Below are 16,880 nucleotides of genomic sequence, written 5' to 3'. Positions count from 1 at the left end.
TTAAATAAACTACTATTTTTAAATATAAAATTATTATCTAGTAACTTTTATTTTAATGGAATTGGGTTGGTATTGACGAAGCAATGTCATTTCATTGAAGATTAAATTTTAAATGGTCTCCCAGATGTTCTTACAATAATAATCTACCCCCTTAATAGTTTATTTTGATCCAAAACATGGATTCAGGTTCAAATGACATCACATTTAACACTGAAATTTACTTTCAATACCAATCCCAAATTCAATTATCACTAGAAACCATGCTATAAAATTGATCTTTGTGAAACTGTTTTCGATGTCACAAAATGCACATTGTGACACCGAAGTAGAAAAATACATTTTACTTTTAAACTAAATTTTTGTAACAGTTTAGCAATAGGTATTAGCAGTAATTTGATGAAAATACATAATTAATAATAACGTGTTAAATGGCCTGGTGCTTGTTTTTGTTTCCGTTTAGGTATTTCGTAGCTTCATCAGCTGCCAAATGCGAATCGATGCGAAATTGCGAAACCGTTGAAAGAGTTGGCGAAATACGATAATACAGAATTATTCACGTAAGATGACGAGCCTGACCAGATAAAAATGCAACCCAAAATACGATTTATAAAGCTATCTCGATCCCTATTTACATTATCATAATGCACGTAAAACATAGTTAGCTTTTATGTCAGCCCAATGAATGTCAAGTTCTGACAGAAAAATATAAGGCATTCACGATCTTTTTGGGACCGAGTTGCCTATGATTTTTTCTTTTCATGTTGGACTAACTAATTCAATGATGCAACGGATGCAACCTTTTTTCTGTCAGTGTCTGTTCGACATATTCTTGTCACCGTATTGCCAGATTTATTATTATAATATTCGTAAGAAAGTAAATGATGTATTAAGTGTGTAAAAATAATTAATTTTGGCCAAAGGAAAAGTGAAAATTGCCAAAATAATTTTGTTACGACAAAAAAATTCCATTAAACAATGTTACTTCCAGTTAAAAGGTATAGAGCAGATTTAAAAGATCCGGCAACAATGTACCTATTCAGATAATATAACCTTAATTTGAAATAGTATTTTACAGTAGAAGTCCGTTAGGATAGCCTTTACTGCCGAGCTAGAGATTTTGTGAGACGAGCTCGCAGAGCGAGTCGAATAATACTGGCGAGGCTGTAAAGGCCCTAACGGACGTGTATTGTACAATAGTTTTTGTAATATCTCTACGATTCGTTCACAATTATCTTTTTGAAATACATTTTTTTCAACGCCATTGAAAAAACCGAATGATTAATAAGTGTGCGGAGGACGTCGTCATGTCAACCGTTGTTTGTGAAAAAAAAAATTGTTTCAATGTTGTTTGTCAGATTTGTTCAACGCTTAATTTTCCGTTGAAAATCAATGAATGAAACCAATAAAAAATCGCAGTCAAGATATGCCCGATGTCCGGAAGTGAGGTAGGAATCGTTATTGCCTGCAAAATTGCGCTTGTGTAAGTCTTAAAATTGTGAAGCATCATCTTCGATCTTGTCTACATTTGCTGCTGTTTGTCAGATTTGTTCAACACTTAAATTTCCGTTGGAAATAAACGACAAATCATTAAAAAATCGCGATCAAGATATTCCCGATGTCCGGAGAGCAAGTGAGGTCATCGTTATTCCCTGCAAAATCGCGCTTGTGTTGGTGTTGAAAGTCTGAAGCATCATCTTCGATCTCGTCTACATCTGCTAGTGGCATACGGATTTCGATTAATTCAAGGTGTGTCCCATAACATTAAACATTAATTATTGTACCAATTGTAAAAAAGTTGAAAAATAAAGTTTAGATCTACGTTGCTATAGTTATTTAGTCATTCATAACGGCCGCTTCTGCTCATAACGGACACCCTTAACGGACTCCGGCCGTTATGAGGTTGTTTACATGGTGACAAACAGTCCGGAAAGCCACCTTTAACAACTAGATATTACAAAAACAACCTAACCTAACACAAAAAGTGTCAATTTCTTTTAAGGAACGTAGTTATCACCGAGGTACTGCCAACAAAATTACTAGATGGTCATAGCCAACTCGGTCCCAAAAAGATCGTGAATGCCTAATATCTATTAACTAGTTAATAGATACAGTGTGGAATAAAATGATTTACATCTAGTTACCTTTGCATTACCCTTGTAAAAATACGAAATGCCGCTCTACAAAAAAAAAAAACAAAGCCTAACCTCAAAATATTCCAAAATTCCAAATGTGATTTATTGCGAAGGGATGATATGAATGCAAAGTAGAGATTGAAATTAAAAAGGAGCTAACAAAAGCAAGTCACAGCTAGTGCTGAAAGTGGCCACCAACGTTTGTTAATTCAATTTAGTAAATTGTAACAATTGTCAATTCGATTGATGACATTTATTGACAGAACTAATAGTTCGGCACTTCAAAAAAAAAAGTAGAGCGGTACAGGAAAATTTACATGTGCAAAATTCCAAAGGCAACTAGATGTAAATCATTTTATTCCACACTGTATATGGTAATAGCATAAACATACCCGACATAACCTATTTTTTTTTTAAATGTCGTGTCAAGTTAAAATATCCGGTCAGTGCCAATTACGAAACAGAAAAACACCAATATTTTTCAATTGTTTCATTGCCAACAGACTCAATCATTGTTGATCACGCTGTATGTATGTAATAGTTATTTACGGAGGTTTGCACAACGAGATTGAGTATGTGCAATAGGTAATCACAAAATGCAATAACATAGTATTCCACGTGCGACGCATGAATTTTTATCAACGATCGCTCAGAATGTTTCAAAATCAACACATTATCATTTGTATTGTTTTCAAAATGTAGCAACGCCTTAGCAACTACATAAACAGCAAAAATTCAATTTTCTCTTCTGTGAAAAAACGAATGATTTCTTGAGACAAAAATTTGCCTTTCGACGTAGTGGCATCAGCGTCAATAGTTATTTTAATTCTCGTCCCGAAAATAGTATACCTACTCGTATTATATTATAAGTGCAAAAAAGTGGTAATTAATGTTTTAGGATAGAATATTTCCACAGTTGCGTCTATTTTCTGATCTTATGTGTTGTTTTATTGTTGTTCAATAAATATCACGTGATAAAGTGTGATTAAAAAATTTAAAAATCAAGTCAGCCTTGCGGAAGAAACCGCGTGTCTTCTCCAACATAATTGTGTTATCTAAAGTTTTTTTTTTAACTTTAACTAATATTTTGAACGTATTGTTAAAAACTGCAGCCTTTACAACTTCATTTTTAGATAATTTAAATTTTTTGACAAATTGTTGGTATAACTTAAACCCCGGCTGAACACATCTTTACATTAAACTTCAACAGGCAACTACTTCATACAAATAATTTTATCTACGATCGCGTAAAAAGTAGGCACTTTTTGCACTAAAAATCGTTGTCAAAGTTGATGTTTAGAGAAACTGACGGAATCGTTCTCTAAAAGTTTTAGAGCACGATTTTTCGCTTTTATGGCACAGAACTGTCAAGAATACAACAATCGAATTTGTTGGAAACATTGTTTAGAAGTAGGTTGCTAAACGACGTGGTTCTCAAACGACTTTGGTTATTCATGAAATATTGAACCAATGATCATTATTTTATACAAATTTATGTTGAAACCGGTGTGATGATCTCATGATCGTAGATAAAATGTTGTAAGACATACGTGTAAAAAGTTCCTTTGTTGCACTAACATCTTTTAAAATACTCCCTCGTATCTCGGTCGTATTTTAAACCCGTTCGTGCAATAAAGGATAACTTTTTACACTTATATCTTAAATAACTATTATACAATTTGATAAAACTCCTAGTGCATTTTGATTTCTTTTTTATTTTATTTCACATTTATTATCGATGTAATTTAATCGCAAACATTTCCAAACCTGACTTGACTACACATTTTTTGGATAACACGATGTTTTTGTACTCAATTATAAACATTGGGAAACAAAACAAGTAATTGTCGTAACGTGAAATTGGAAATTTTAGTAACTATTTCTTGAGCAATGTATATGGTGCTTACCTACTGATTAATAAGCCAAAAGATAAGAAAAACAATATAAAATATCACTATCAGGAATAATTGCATCATAGAATCATAAGTTTACAATGAATGAACTTACACTCAAACCATTAAGTAAATCCTTAAAAATTTGAATGTTTTATCACTAATAATTGTATGATTACGAGTATTGAAATATACAAAATTCTATCTATGCACTCGCAGATATATCTAATAGCAGCTAAAAATTTTGAAAGCCTTGTTTTTGAAGTATCAACACAATCATGAATAATCTGTAAGAAACATAAATCGTTTTCGAAAAAGAAGATTTCAAAAAAATTTCCATACAGCCTATGAATCTAAGATTATTTTTATTCAAGTACTAGTCCAGTCCCATTTGTTGAAAGGATTAACATTCTGTTCATCTAAGATTTTTAGACAGAAGTGTCATTGGTCAAGAATTGTAATCGAAACCAGATATGCACATTTCTCTTTAAATTGAATATCTTCTGTAATCTGTTACTGTTTGATTCAATATCGTATTATTTTGTATACAATTTTTATAGAATAAATTACATATATGTATTTCTATTCTAAATGAGGTATGAAAAGTTTAACACAGCGACATACAAATTTACTATACGAGTACCTACAAAATGTAAAAATGGAGCGGATGTTGAAACTGTAAGGAAATTAATAACGATATACTTGTATACGTAATATAAATATATGCTGATGAAGATTTGATAAGTTGAAGTGGCATTTCCCACGAGACCTATTTACGCAATTTTAATATAATTTAGAAAAGTCGGAACTTAAGATGTGTCTTTCTGATATTTGGAACAGTTAATTGTGTGAAAAAGATATTCCTACCTGTTGCTTCTTTGTAACAAACGTTTCGAGAAGCACACGACTTCCACGACCGGCAGCCACCGTTTAACTCTGAAAATTATTTCTCCCCTAGACCGACGACTTCTTTCCCCAATAATTTTGCATCCCCGACTACAAAAGATCTTCTCCATCTAATTGACTTTTCGCACAGACGTCAAACGTGCAGGAATCTCTCTCCAATCACATCAATTTATTAGGAAGTTCATTTACGCAAAGGGGAAAATTATTTTTTTCACTACTAGTCTCAGAAGGCGTCATTATTGACTCTCGAACCGACCCCAGAAGTAGAATTTCTCTCCCAAGGTTAATAATAATTTTCATTATTAACCAAGGCCAATAATGAACAGCCGTCACCTAGCAACGAAAGATTTTCTTTGATTTTATTGGTTAACGTAGACAGACGATTTTCAATTTTCATAGCAACCGTTGAAAAATGAGAACTCGGATCGTCGCATCGGACAAACAAATTTAATTAATAATTATTATTAGAAAGGGTTTTAACGGATCTAGTAGTGAAAAAAATAATATATACACCACGCTAGAGAAGACAATTTTAAGCCTCGCTTCTTTATTCCCCTCGAAGCTTCGCTTCTCGGGGAATAAACTACCTCGGCTTAAAAAAATGTCTTCTCTACCTTGGCGTATAACATACTATTTTACAAGCCTACAGAACATAATTTAAAAAAAATATATCTGGTTGCTTTTCGTAGATGTCAGTGTAAGGCGATTTTTTGGCACAAATTTGTGAATTTTAATTGTCCCATATGGACGTTTTGCAAGACGAAGCAATTAGAAAAAGTCTCGAGTGCTGGAAGGAAAACATCAATGGAGCCGCAGAGTTAAATTTCATTTCAGTCCGGCGAATGGAATGGGGTGCATTCCGACGAATTCATTCTTCGCACTCTCGAGTAGGGTACTGGAACGACCTCAATATCATGCCTTCCACGTTCTATTAAATTCTTCTATAACGTCATTACTTATGCTGCGTGATAATTTAATCTCTTTTCAACCGGGATATTTTCATTTGGGATTTCACACGTAAACGACAAAAATAAACAAGACCGACCCTATTTTAATTTCACAGTTCTATTTCAGATAATTAGAATTTATTCGCGCACGTGGTTTTTCTTTTTTTAGAACTTTTCCAGTGCAAATTGTTTTCCTTTTTTCTATATTTGTCGAGAGGGTAGAGAGAAACCCTCAAAAATGAGTTAAAAGGGGTCCTTTGTGCAACTGCTATTTATACCCCAATTTATTTTTATTTTTATAATGTTGACGCAGTGTTTCTTGTGTTATAGCACTTTTTCATTTCCTTGAATACACTGGTACGCTTCGTACTCTCCAGCACTCGTGCTGAAATAAGAGTATACCTACTCGTTCAGTAAAGTATCACTTTCTATACTTGTTCTGCAATTGGCTATTTTCATTACAACTGTCTTCTACACTTACATTTAATCTGACGCTTTTCAAGTTGCTGCATTCACTGAAACAAAAATTCTTTTGGTAGATTTTCTACCTGAAAGGAATTTCATTTTTATTCTTTTGTTAAGAATGAATGATAGCAATGGATAAAATCTATCAATAAGTGTTGACAAGCTCTTGGAGTGTTGATTAATTGTACTTTGAAGTAGTTAACCGAAAATAGACTAATTTTTGATAAACCTCGTTTAAATTAGGGAACAGGGGAAAATGGCATACTAATGTATGTAATATATCGTAGTTCCGCCGATTTTAATCTAAGCGGCGCGGCGCGGCGTTCGGTGTGCCTCCTCACATCTTATGTAGTTTTACGTTGTAGTCTTAAACGTCAAAAGTCAATTTTACTTTAGTTTTTGATGGTCGAAAGCAGTGGTTCTTAACTTGCGGTCCGTGGAGATCCGGAGGCGCGTCATGTAAGAATATGTCGACACTTTAAGACTGCATACATTTTTCGGCCTCCGTCTAGAAAGTAACTATTTTTGGCCTCCGTTTAGAAACTGATTTTCCATGCGTTTAAATCGTCTGGAAAATAGTATTTTGTGTTCGACACTGTCAGAATTTGAGAATTTTCTTCTATGTGAACGGATTTTGATAAATGTCACAACTTGTCAAAACGAAACGTCAAGCTAATTTTAAAGGTTTTAAGCGATTTGGAGCCTTTAAGGGGCTCGTCGAACAAAAAAACGTTGTATTCAACTCGTTCGTGTGTAAATTGGGCCAATTTACACATAAACTCGTCAAATAAACTACTATTTTCTCCAGCCGTCTTAAAATATGCCGTTTTTAATACCAATTTTGAAAGCTAAAATAGACGTTCTTGTAACTAAAAAAAAATCGATGTTACTAAGGCAACATAACTTTTTTTTATGCTAGGAGAAAAAAGTACCGAGCGATCATTTAAAAAATAAATCAAGTTTGCTTTGGAGCCTATGCTATAGCATGGGTTGCCATACGTAACACGCCGACTCGATTTATTTTTTAATTGATCGCACCGTACTTTTTGCTCCTAGCATAAAAAAATGTTGGATTGTTTTCCATTTGTTTTCAAAATGAAGTAGTCTTTAATATTTGAAAATTTTATTAAATTAAACTTTACATGATTTAGAAGAATCTACAAGGAGGGCGGCAGAAATGCAGCGTAGACAATGTCCTCTATATTTATTTACATTTTCCAGGTTTAAATCTTTGGCTACTTCTTGGGAAATACTACTAATTTTGTGGATGCCAACTGCTTGTCGGTGACACACTCCGTCTTGATATTTAATAAAAAATCGACGTTCATTAAAATTTTTCGATCTAAGGGGTAGATATTTTCTGTACGTTCTCAAACAATTTTCTCCCATAACCGTAAATGATCTGGGTTTTTTGGTTTTGGTATGAGGAATCTGTACCAATAAACCTAATTTAATTTCTTCAATATGTTCAATTTTTAATTTGACCAATTCCTGACTACGACATGCTCCGCTCACTCGGAAGATTACAACGACCTAAAAGACAATTTATAAAATGTAAGCCTTTTTATTAAGGTTATAAACTTACTTTTATCATTAAGTATTTATGATCTGGAGCATCGTTTAAGAAAACTTCTATTTCCTCGCACCATTTCATGAAACGATTGTATGTAGTCTCATAAATCTCTCGAGATTTTGTCGGAAATAAGTCTAAAACCACTTTTTGTGCCACTTTTACCACATCTGGAGGCAAATCTTCTACAGGATTCATCGTTCTTTGTAGAAAACACACAAGATAATTTAATTTGAGTTTTTCACAAAACAATGACATAAGTAAACAATGTCATGACTACGTAGATACGAGCACGCGATTCACTCGTCATGTTATCGATATTTTAGAATTTATAGATTTTGTATTTTTTCGATGGATTGTTGGCTGGAGAAAAAATAGCATGTTTCATTCGGATAAAAAGTGACTTTTTTGACTTGCAAATTTTGCATTTGCGAGGCGGAGCGTAGCGAAGTGTCATTTTTTATCCTAATAAAACAATCTACTATTTCCTGAAATCGTCAAGAAAGTGGGTCATTTCCAGACGCAGTTGGATCTGGAAAGTGTCACTTTTCAAGCCTAGTCAATTTTGCGATTTTTGTCTGCCGAGGCATTTTTACTTTGCAAGTAGATAGTCATTTTACTATAATAGTTATCGTTACCTAGGTGACTGTGTCCGACTTGATGCGATAGAATTTTATTTTTAAATTTTTAAAAAGAAGAAGTACTCGGACGCTTCGCATCCTCGTAATGTAATATGTATACTATTTTCTCCAACCGTCTTAAAAGTGGTCACTTTTAATACCGTTTTTGGTCACTAAAGTTGATGTTTTCGTAACTGTAGAAAAAAGTTACGTGTTACTTGTTAAGTACTGTGTCCCAGTACGAAACGAACAAAATACGCAGTGATAGTGTTAGCAAAATATGTATTTGAAATGAAGAACAGATGCTCACTTATAACATAACATTAATTGACATACAAGACAAAACTGAATACAAAAGTGAGTGAAAGCACACAACGCTCTCTCTTATATGTAGATAAGCGACGGACCTTTTTATAATGTTATTTATTTATTACTAAGGCAACACTTTTGCCTCTACTTTTAATACTAGACTTAAAAATTATTTCAAAATTATAAAATGAACTAACTAAAATTACTACTTTTTAATATTAATATAAAAAGTACAGTTAGAACAACTTTGTAAAAAATTAATATAAACCCGATTTGTCCTTTACTTGGTTGGAGAAAAAATAGTATGTGTCATTCGTATTAAAAGTGACTTTTTTTGTCTTGCAATTATTGCAGTGGCTCGGCTACGCTTCGCTTCGCCTCGCTATGCAAACAAATTGCTCGTCAAAAAAAGGATCACTTTTAATACTAATAACACAATATACTATTCCCTGCCTAGGCAAGAAAATCGAAACAGGAATAATTCAGAGGACGACGACGGTCATTTCAAAAAAAGAAATGTAATCCATACTTTATTGTCATTATGATTACCGTCTTGATTACGATTGGATTTTTTGGGTGGTAAATTTCAAAACTCGAAATTATTTTGTCATTTTCTACTACACCGAACGTTTACCTCAGGTTATCTATGTACGACTGCTCTAATTTTGTTCATTCATGTTGGATTTTTGAAATATCTGAGCTTTAAACAGTTTCAATTGATTGGCAGAATAACAATATGCATTTCAAAATGACAAGAATTTAAAGTGGGGTTACGGTTCCTAAAGATTTATTTACACTTTACGTGAATGTCACAAATTTAAAAAATGTCCCTGTCTGATTATATCCATGTCAACAAAGTGTCAAAAAAATGAGAAAAAAATGACAATTAATGTCATACAACATGATGATAGGTTATGATATCTATTTACAATGGAGCATTTTCGATTGCGTCAAAGAATGACCTTGACGACCAAAATTTATTGCTCGTGACTGTACATAGGTACTAGGGTTCGTTTATGTTGAAGCTGTGATAAGCGATAAGAGCGACGATGACAGCAACGACACTAGCAGTGCGAAAATCACTTCTCTGATAGGTATTTTATAGTAGAGCTTCGATAATAGCAACGACTTTTGCTCTGCATGTAGAACAACTTGATAGATCCTACACAAGTCGACATAATTTGTGATTCTGAGGACGAAATGCTTTTTTCAAGTTCTGTTACATATTTTTTAGAATTTGCGTTTATAATACGTCTATAAACGTCAGTCAGTAGGAGTCGTTTATGGCTTTATAAAAGTACACTGTACTTTAATGAAATTTGTATCAATATTTCAGTGTATTACACCAAAAAACTTCCAATATTAATGTTCAAACTCTACTTTTTAACATCTGTTGCAGATGTAGTTGCATCCGTTACCTTGAATTACCAATTAATACAAAATTTCCTAGAATTTGAAGTTTTATTTTTTTTTATTTAAAAATTAAAACAAGGGTGCAAATTCGAAAAACTAACATAAAAAAACTCGTTTAATAAGGGCATTGGCGCATTCGTCCCATACACCTGGAACTCGTGCGCCAAATCAACCCTTATAAAACTTGTTCTTTAATATAATATACAGGGTGTTTCTGAAATAAGTACATTAATTTTAACTGGTAATAGAACTCATCAAAAGGAACAACTCTTCTCTCTGCCATTTTGGCGAAAAACGTTGCGTAGTGGCTTAAAAAAATAGGAAAGATTTTCCTAAAACCTAAAAACGTGAAACAACCAGATTCTTACGAAGTGGATTTTTTGCTATACGGGTAGATTTATTTGAATTTCGATTTCGGCGTTAAAACACGTTTTTTTCATATTAGCGCTGATTTCAATTAGCCATTGCAGTATTTAGTGGCGTAGGATTATTTTAGTGAAAAATCTCTCCAATTTTTTTTTGGAATTAAACATCGTTTTTCGGCAAAATGCTAGATAGAAAAGTTGTTCCTTTTGACGAGTTCTATTACCAGTTAAAATTAATGTACTTATTTCTGTTACACGTTGTATGTTCTATTGCGGGCAAAATAAGTGGGACATCAACGTCATTGTCTTGACTTTTAATGTGAAATAACCCTTCTAACCCTACTTTCAATTGATTGACGTTGTCATTAAGTATTGTAGGTTGTAGGGAATGATTGTAAGTAAGCACGTAGTGAATATTTATTAAATGCAAAGTTCCAATCAAAATCTACCTTTATCAAAAGAAGAGGGCATTTGGAAAAGAAAAACAGGAGTATAAAATAAATTTTTAAACTGTCAGCTGGAATAGTGTCAAAAAAATGACAATAAAGCTTGAACTACATCGAATTTTTCAAAACTGACAGAAATTTGATGTCCCACTTTTTTGCCCGCAATAGTACGAGTACATACATACTAATATAGTTGAAAGTGCACGTAAACAGCGCAAATACTCCACACATCCTATAAATACCCACAGGCACGTTTTTGGAGAGTTTCATCATCTTTACAAAGACTGAAGGGAACATTCTTTGAATCAATGATATCAATGATATCTTCCAAATTTAACGATCCTAACTTCCTTGAGCTTGATAATACAGATATTTACTAGTTAGTTGGCATCAAATTTTGAAAATATTGTGTTTTAGTGCTCTGTTCTGTATTACTAAGTGATAAAAGTGTTAAAAGTAAAAAAAAATTAATTATATTTTATAGCAAAATGTCTCTTTTAACACTCTTATCACTTAGTAATACAGAACAGAGCACTAAAACACAATATTTTCAACATTTTTGATGCCAACTAACTAAGTAAATATCAATATTATCTAGTTCAAGAAGGCTAGGATCGTTAAATTTGGAAGATATCAGGTATCGTGAAAACTGAAACTAATAAATGACTTTTACTTATGAACTCCTATTCAGCATGGGTAGATAAGCAAAAATTAGTTAAAATTATTCCGAATATTTTTCCACTGTAGACGAGTATTATTACGAGTATTATTGCTGGACAGTTTGTCGAGATGTTACAGAAGCAGAATACAAAATATATAGAATAATGTATATAAGAACAGTATGATTTCTGTTAATTTTTGCAAAAATGTTGTAATTTTTTTTTTCTAGAAAACGGAAACTAATTTTAAGTACATATATATTATAAATTTTGTATTCAGCATATGAAGATTAATTAAAAAAAGTAGTTTACGCGAAGAATACTTTTTTAAAGTCAAAATTTGTAGACTAGTGAAATCAGTACCGGGTGGGGCATCGTATACGCGCACGCGAGAAATCGCGACTTCTAATTAAATAAAATTGTCGAAATTTTTCACACTTACCTGGCTATTGATGAGGTACATTTCATAATTTTTTGATAATTTTTCACTTACAAACAAAGCCAAAAAAAAATAAAATGTATAATGTATTCCAACTTTAAAAAAACGATGCTTGGCCATGACAATCTGACAGATTTCATCCTGTATATCTGAAAAAAAGTTTGGTTAGGAATTTTGAAAATTTTGAAGTCACAATGTTGCCATACTTATGTTCCGCTTTTTTACGAATGGACGAGAGAACCAGAGTGTGTCCAAATTGTCGAAGTTGTACTGTATACAGTTTAGGATTTAATCGAATACAAATTCATCGTTCTCACATTGAAGGTGTCCATCAATCTGTTAATAATAATCGCATCGTTACTTACATCGGGACTATCTCGTTTAAAATGTGTGGAGCACTTCAACACACTACGTTTTGACTCAAAAAACACAACTTTTGGCATTATGCATTAGTAAACCCTTTAAATTATTACTTTGTGTTGTTTAATTTAAAATAAACTAGAAAAACGTCAAAATGACATTTATTGATGACTTTATTTACTTTTTTTTTAGAATCATCTTGCAACATAGGATTTCAAATTTAGTTCAAAAAGGTTTACAACCAACATGAAATGAAATATAACTACTACTTTCCTCAGTACTGCCAATTTAACAAAATTAAAGCATGGCAACCTATTGTTTTTTTAAAGATGGAATAGATTATAAATTTCAACCAAAAAGTCAAATTCTAATTTTTACACTGACCTACCCAGATTCACTTCCTATAATTATTTACGAAATCAGCGGAAAAGAAAACACCAATTAGATTTTGAATTAAATGCAGTTTTACATTTCAACTTTCAAAATCATTTTTATTTATGACCTGCTACTTGTGCTATCGTAAATTTAGGTGACAATGGAAACTGTCAATTTTATGGCAAAAAGGTTTAAAACGGTCGGCAATACCTTTTGTTGGGAAATTATACCATTGTGCCATAAATCACGCGTCTGGTTTGCGTTTAAATAAAAAAGCGAATTATTTAGTTAACCAAGTCAAAATTTATAATTGTGCCACCAGGGTTTGATGCGCTAACAGATACAGATTCATTTAGTGTAAAAACTTTATAGGTAAATTAACAGTTAATTTCAGAAAACTAATAAAACTGTTACGGCCTTATTTATTAACAAACATTTTTTAAAAAATTCTCAAATATACCTTATCAATAATTAGTTAGATATATAAAATTTCGACAATTTAATTTAATTAGAAGTCGCGATTTTTCGCGTGCGCGTATACGATGCCCCACCCGGTATTTAGCAACATTTAATCTAACCTGGATATACGTCTGATTACGCTGGGAATTTAGTGCGATAGATGCTAAGTAATTCATAAGACCTATTTTTAAAATGCTTAATGCCTATTATGGGATTTTGGTTGTGTTAATTTTGTTTGAACTGATTTTTTGTGAAGAAAATCATTATTGTGTGGCCGATGGCGACAGTCCAGGTATGTTTATTGAGGATTTTAAGGATAAAGACAGCGAGTACATTGGTAAATATAATTACACTTTTACATTTCAAATCATTTTTTTATCGTTGATTTTATAGGACAAAATTCAATTTATTTCGACAATAGCACAGAACAACTCCATTTAACTCAACATAATAGTGCGCAACATAACAGTACGTGGAGAATAGTTGATTCTGTTCGTATTAAGACTCATTTACGAGTATATGTAGTGGATGAGCGATGGGAAACTTTTCCAGACAATCACAACTCTGCTCGGAAAGATGTTATTAAAATTTTAAAAGAAGGAAAATTGTTTTTTATAAGTGTACGAATAACGAACAATTCATCAAATTTCTCAAGTCTCAAGCCCAAACAAGTATGTCTACCTCTGTTTTACATTTAGTTTATAAATAGTTTTATACCGAAAACAGCGTTTTGTACGTACATATGTACCGTGCGCCCAACAATTGTTTAGATCAAAGAATCCTTTGAGATTTTGGAAGTACATATGTCCAAATCTACTTGAGGTTCAGACGTTCAGATGTTCTGTATTTTGGTTGCATACCTGTCTAAATTTAAACTTGGATTTTTTTGCCGAAACTCAGCCAAACAGGCATGTAAGTACGGTGGGCGGCAAAAAAAGTTAGCCATCATTTAAATGCCAGTGTCATTAAAGCATTAATTACACATTTGGATTTTGACGTAACAGAAAAGTGATGGCTAGTTTTTATTGCCGGCCATTGTACACTTGCCTTGCTTTCGAAACTTTCGTGTACACATTCAAAACCAAGTAATAACGATTTTGCAAAATTTAAGCAGTGTGAATAGGTGATTTTGAGATTAGGTTAAAGATGACATTGACATCAATTAAAAAAATTATGATCGGTCTTTTACTTACGGTCCCATCTTGTTCTCACATCTTCTTTACTTATTATTTCTAGAAGTGCTTTTTTTTAGCCCATCATGAGTAGCAACCTTTGTTATGGTCCACTCCTCTTCTAATTTGGAAAGCACCAAAACTTTGTCTTGCTCTGTCAGTCGAGGCATTTTGACTTTTCAATAGTTTAAATGTCAGAGTTGATTAATTACAACCCTTATTTAATACAGCGAAAAAGAGGTGTACGCGAAAGTTTTAAAAGCAAGTATTGGGTGATTCAAAATGATTGTGGCCAAGTATGGCAACTATGTACGAAAATTTATGTGACAACTGTGTGGATGAGGTAGAGTTGTCATTTGTATGACATTTCATAAGCGTGCATTTGATTTTTTTGATTTTGATTTTTCTGTGTAATAAAATTAAGCACAAGTCTTATGACTATTTTTCACAATATTTTAAGTTGTATAATACGGATCTATAGCACAGTATACCTTCTAAGCAGTAGTCGCACTCCGCAAAATATTTGTATTCAGTTGTAAGTCCGCGCTTGTTACTGCCCATAAGAGATCCAATACCCCCGATTTAAATTCCTGTCCGCAACGTTTAATTTCATGTAAAACACCTGTTAAATTCATTGCGCAGTAACTTGCGCGAAAGAACAACGGTTTCAGAAAACATCAAAGTGCCGACGTCGAGTGAGACTACTGCTTAGAAGGTATACTGTGTCTATAGTAACTGTTAAAACATTTGAAAACATTTTGAATTGTTGTCTAAATGATGCGGCATTTTGACATTCTTAAAAAAAATGACTGATTTACATAAATATTTTTGTTGCTAGGAATTTCGTCATGTCCCGTTTAAACTATAAAATATTTGATGTGCTCAATTTAATGTCCGACTGTGTTGTTATTGAACGATAATGACACAGTTTCCTGATACGTTATTAAAGAAATAATCTCCTAGGGCATTATCTTCAAATAACAGGCTCTAGGGCGTTATAAGGTCTTCGTTGCTTAGTTACGACCAAATTTTGACTCATTGGTATAAATTAATCAAATCATTGTCAATCCAAAAACACACGAAACTAGTCTGACATTAAGTTTTGAAGGCACTACGGGTGTTATAAATGATATGCCCTCGGTCGGCGTACTCCCATCGGACCGGAGGCCCTCGGGTTTCATTCTGCCGACCTCGCGCGTTATCAACCTTATAACACCCCTGATACCTTAATAACTATTATTACACAGAAGTGTATGTCTATTATCCACAAGGAAGTTATATAGCTTGGAACAAAATTCATAATAGCATTATGTGACGTTTTTAGGAGAAAACTTGTTTAAATGACATCATTGGTTTTTGCGCAATGACGTTGTGGAGTACTTTGTTGGTCCGGATGAATGAGGCGGCTTGATGCGTGATTTGGTTTAATGTAACAACAATAATGATAACAACGGTGAATAACAAAAACAAGTAACAATGATGAATGGTGAACGGCGTGGTTGATGGTGCCGTGGCTGGATTTGATCGGCGAGAGAGCGAGTCTAAGGGATGCGACGTCTTTTATCCCTTCGGTTTGGCTCCCCGTGGTGTCGACACGTACGTGTTGTGGTGCGTCGGTAGAGGTCGCCACAACGTCATCACCAATTTTTTTAAATGACAACCCCCACTTTTTTCTTCTTTTTTTAATAGAGCTTGCTACTATCTAAACTCTAAAGTCTAAACGATGAATGAAAAAACTGATACCTTACATAACAATTTTTTTGAGAAAATGACAAATTTTACTCAAATAGATGACAGATGGCCGACTCCTACACCTCAAGCCAAGTTCAGGTAAACTGAACATTATTTGAGGTCAATGTTTACATCAAAAATTAAATTATATTTTTGAAGAAGAATTTGTCATTTTCTTAAAAAAAATTTTTGTAGGCATCAATTTTTTTCATTAGTCGTTTAGGTAATAGGAATGTCTGTCAGAAAAAGAAGAAAATAGGGGTGTTATCATTTAAAAAAAATGCGTAAAATCCAATGATGTCGTTTAAACAAATTGCGCGTCATAGGATGGTATTTTTCAAAATAAAAACATGTCTGAGCGATTTTCTTAAAAACATTGTATTAACAATGGCCAGCTCGAAAGCCTCAAGCCTCAATTAACATACATACAGCCTGTAACAGAAATAAGTACAGTAGAACCCCGATTATCCGGCCTAATGTGGACCGGACCCTTCCCGGATTAAGCGAAATTCCGGATAATCTGGAAATTTTAATGTAATGTTTTTATATTAAAGAAAAATACATCGATTTATCCATGTTTACTTTCGATTTCAATGATACGTATGTTGTATTGGGCGGCA

General features: G+C 33.1%; 1 protein-coding gene across 11 annotated transcripts in view; it reads left to right on the top strand.

Moving 5' to 3' along the window:
• The window catches only part of LOC138126310 (receptor-type tyrosine-protein phosphatase C-like), a 45,570-nt gene that overhangs the window by 8,664 nt on the left and 20,026 nt on the right, over positions 1-16,880 (top strand). Inside the window, exons 1-2 of one of the 11 annotated variants that reach the window (XM_069042067.1) lie at positions 12,181-13,694; positions 13,751-14,028. The exons of 7 other annotated variants lie outside the window; for them this stretch is intronic. In XM_069042067.1, the coding sequence (XP_068898168.1) occupies positions 13,550-13,694; positions 13,751-14,028 (423 nt within the window). In that variant the 5' untranslated portion in view covers positions 12,181-13,549. Of the gene's footprint in view, positions 1-12,180; positions 13,695-13,750; positions 14,029-16,880 lie in introns of those variants that run through there. 3 more of the 11 variants (XM_069042066.1, XM_069042064.1, XM_069042072.1) reach the window with 3 other exon arrangements.

Source organism: Tenebrio molitor, chromosome 3, assembly GCF_963966145.1.
Source record: "Tenebrio molitor chromosome 3, icTenMoli1.1, whole genome shotgun sequence".
In the NCBI taxonomy this organism is placed as follows: Eukaryota; Metazoa; Arthropoda; class Insecta; order Coleoptera; family Tenebrionidae; genus Tenebrio; species Tenebrio molitor.
The sequence above is the reverse complement of the archived record's forward strand: the minus strand, read 5'-3'. Positions and strand labels throughout refer to the sequence as shown.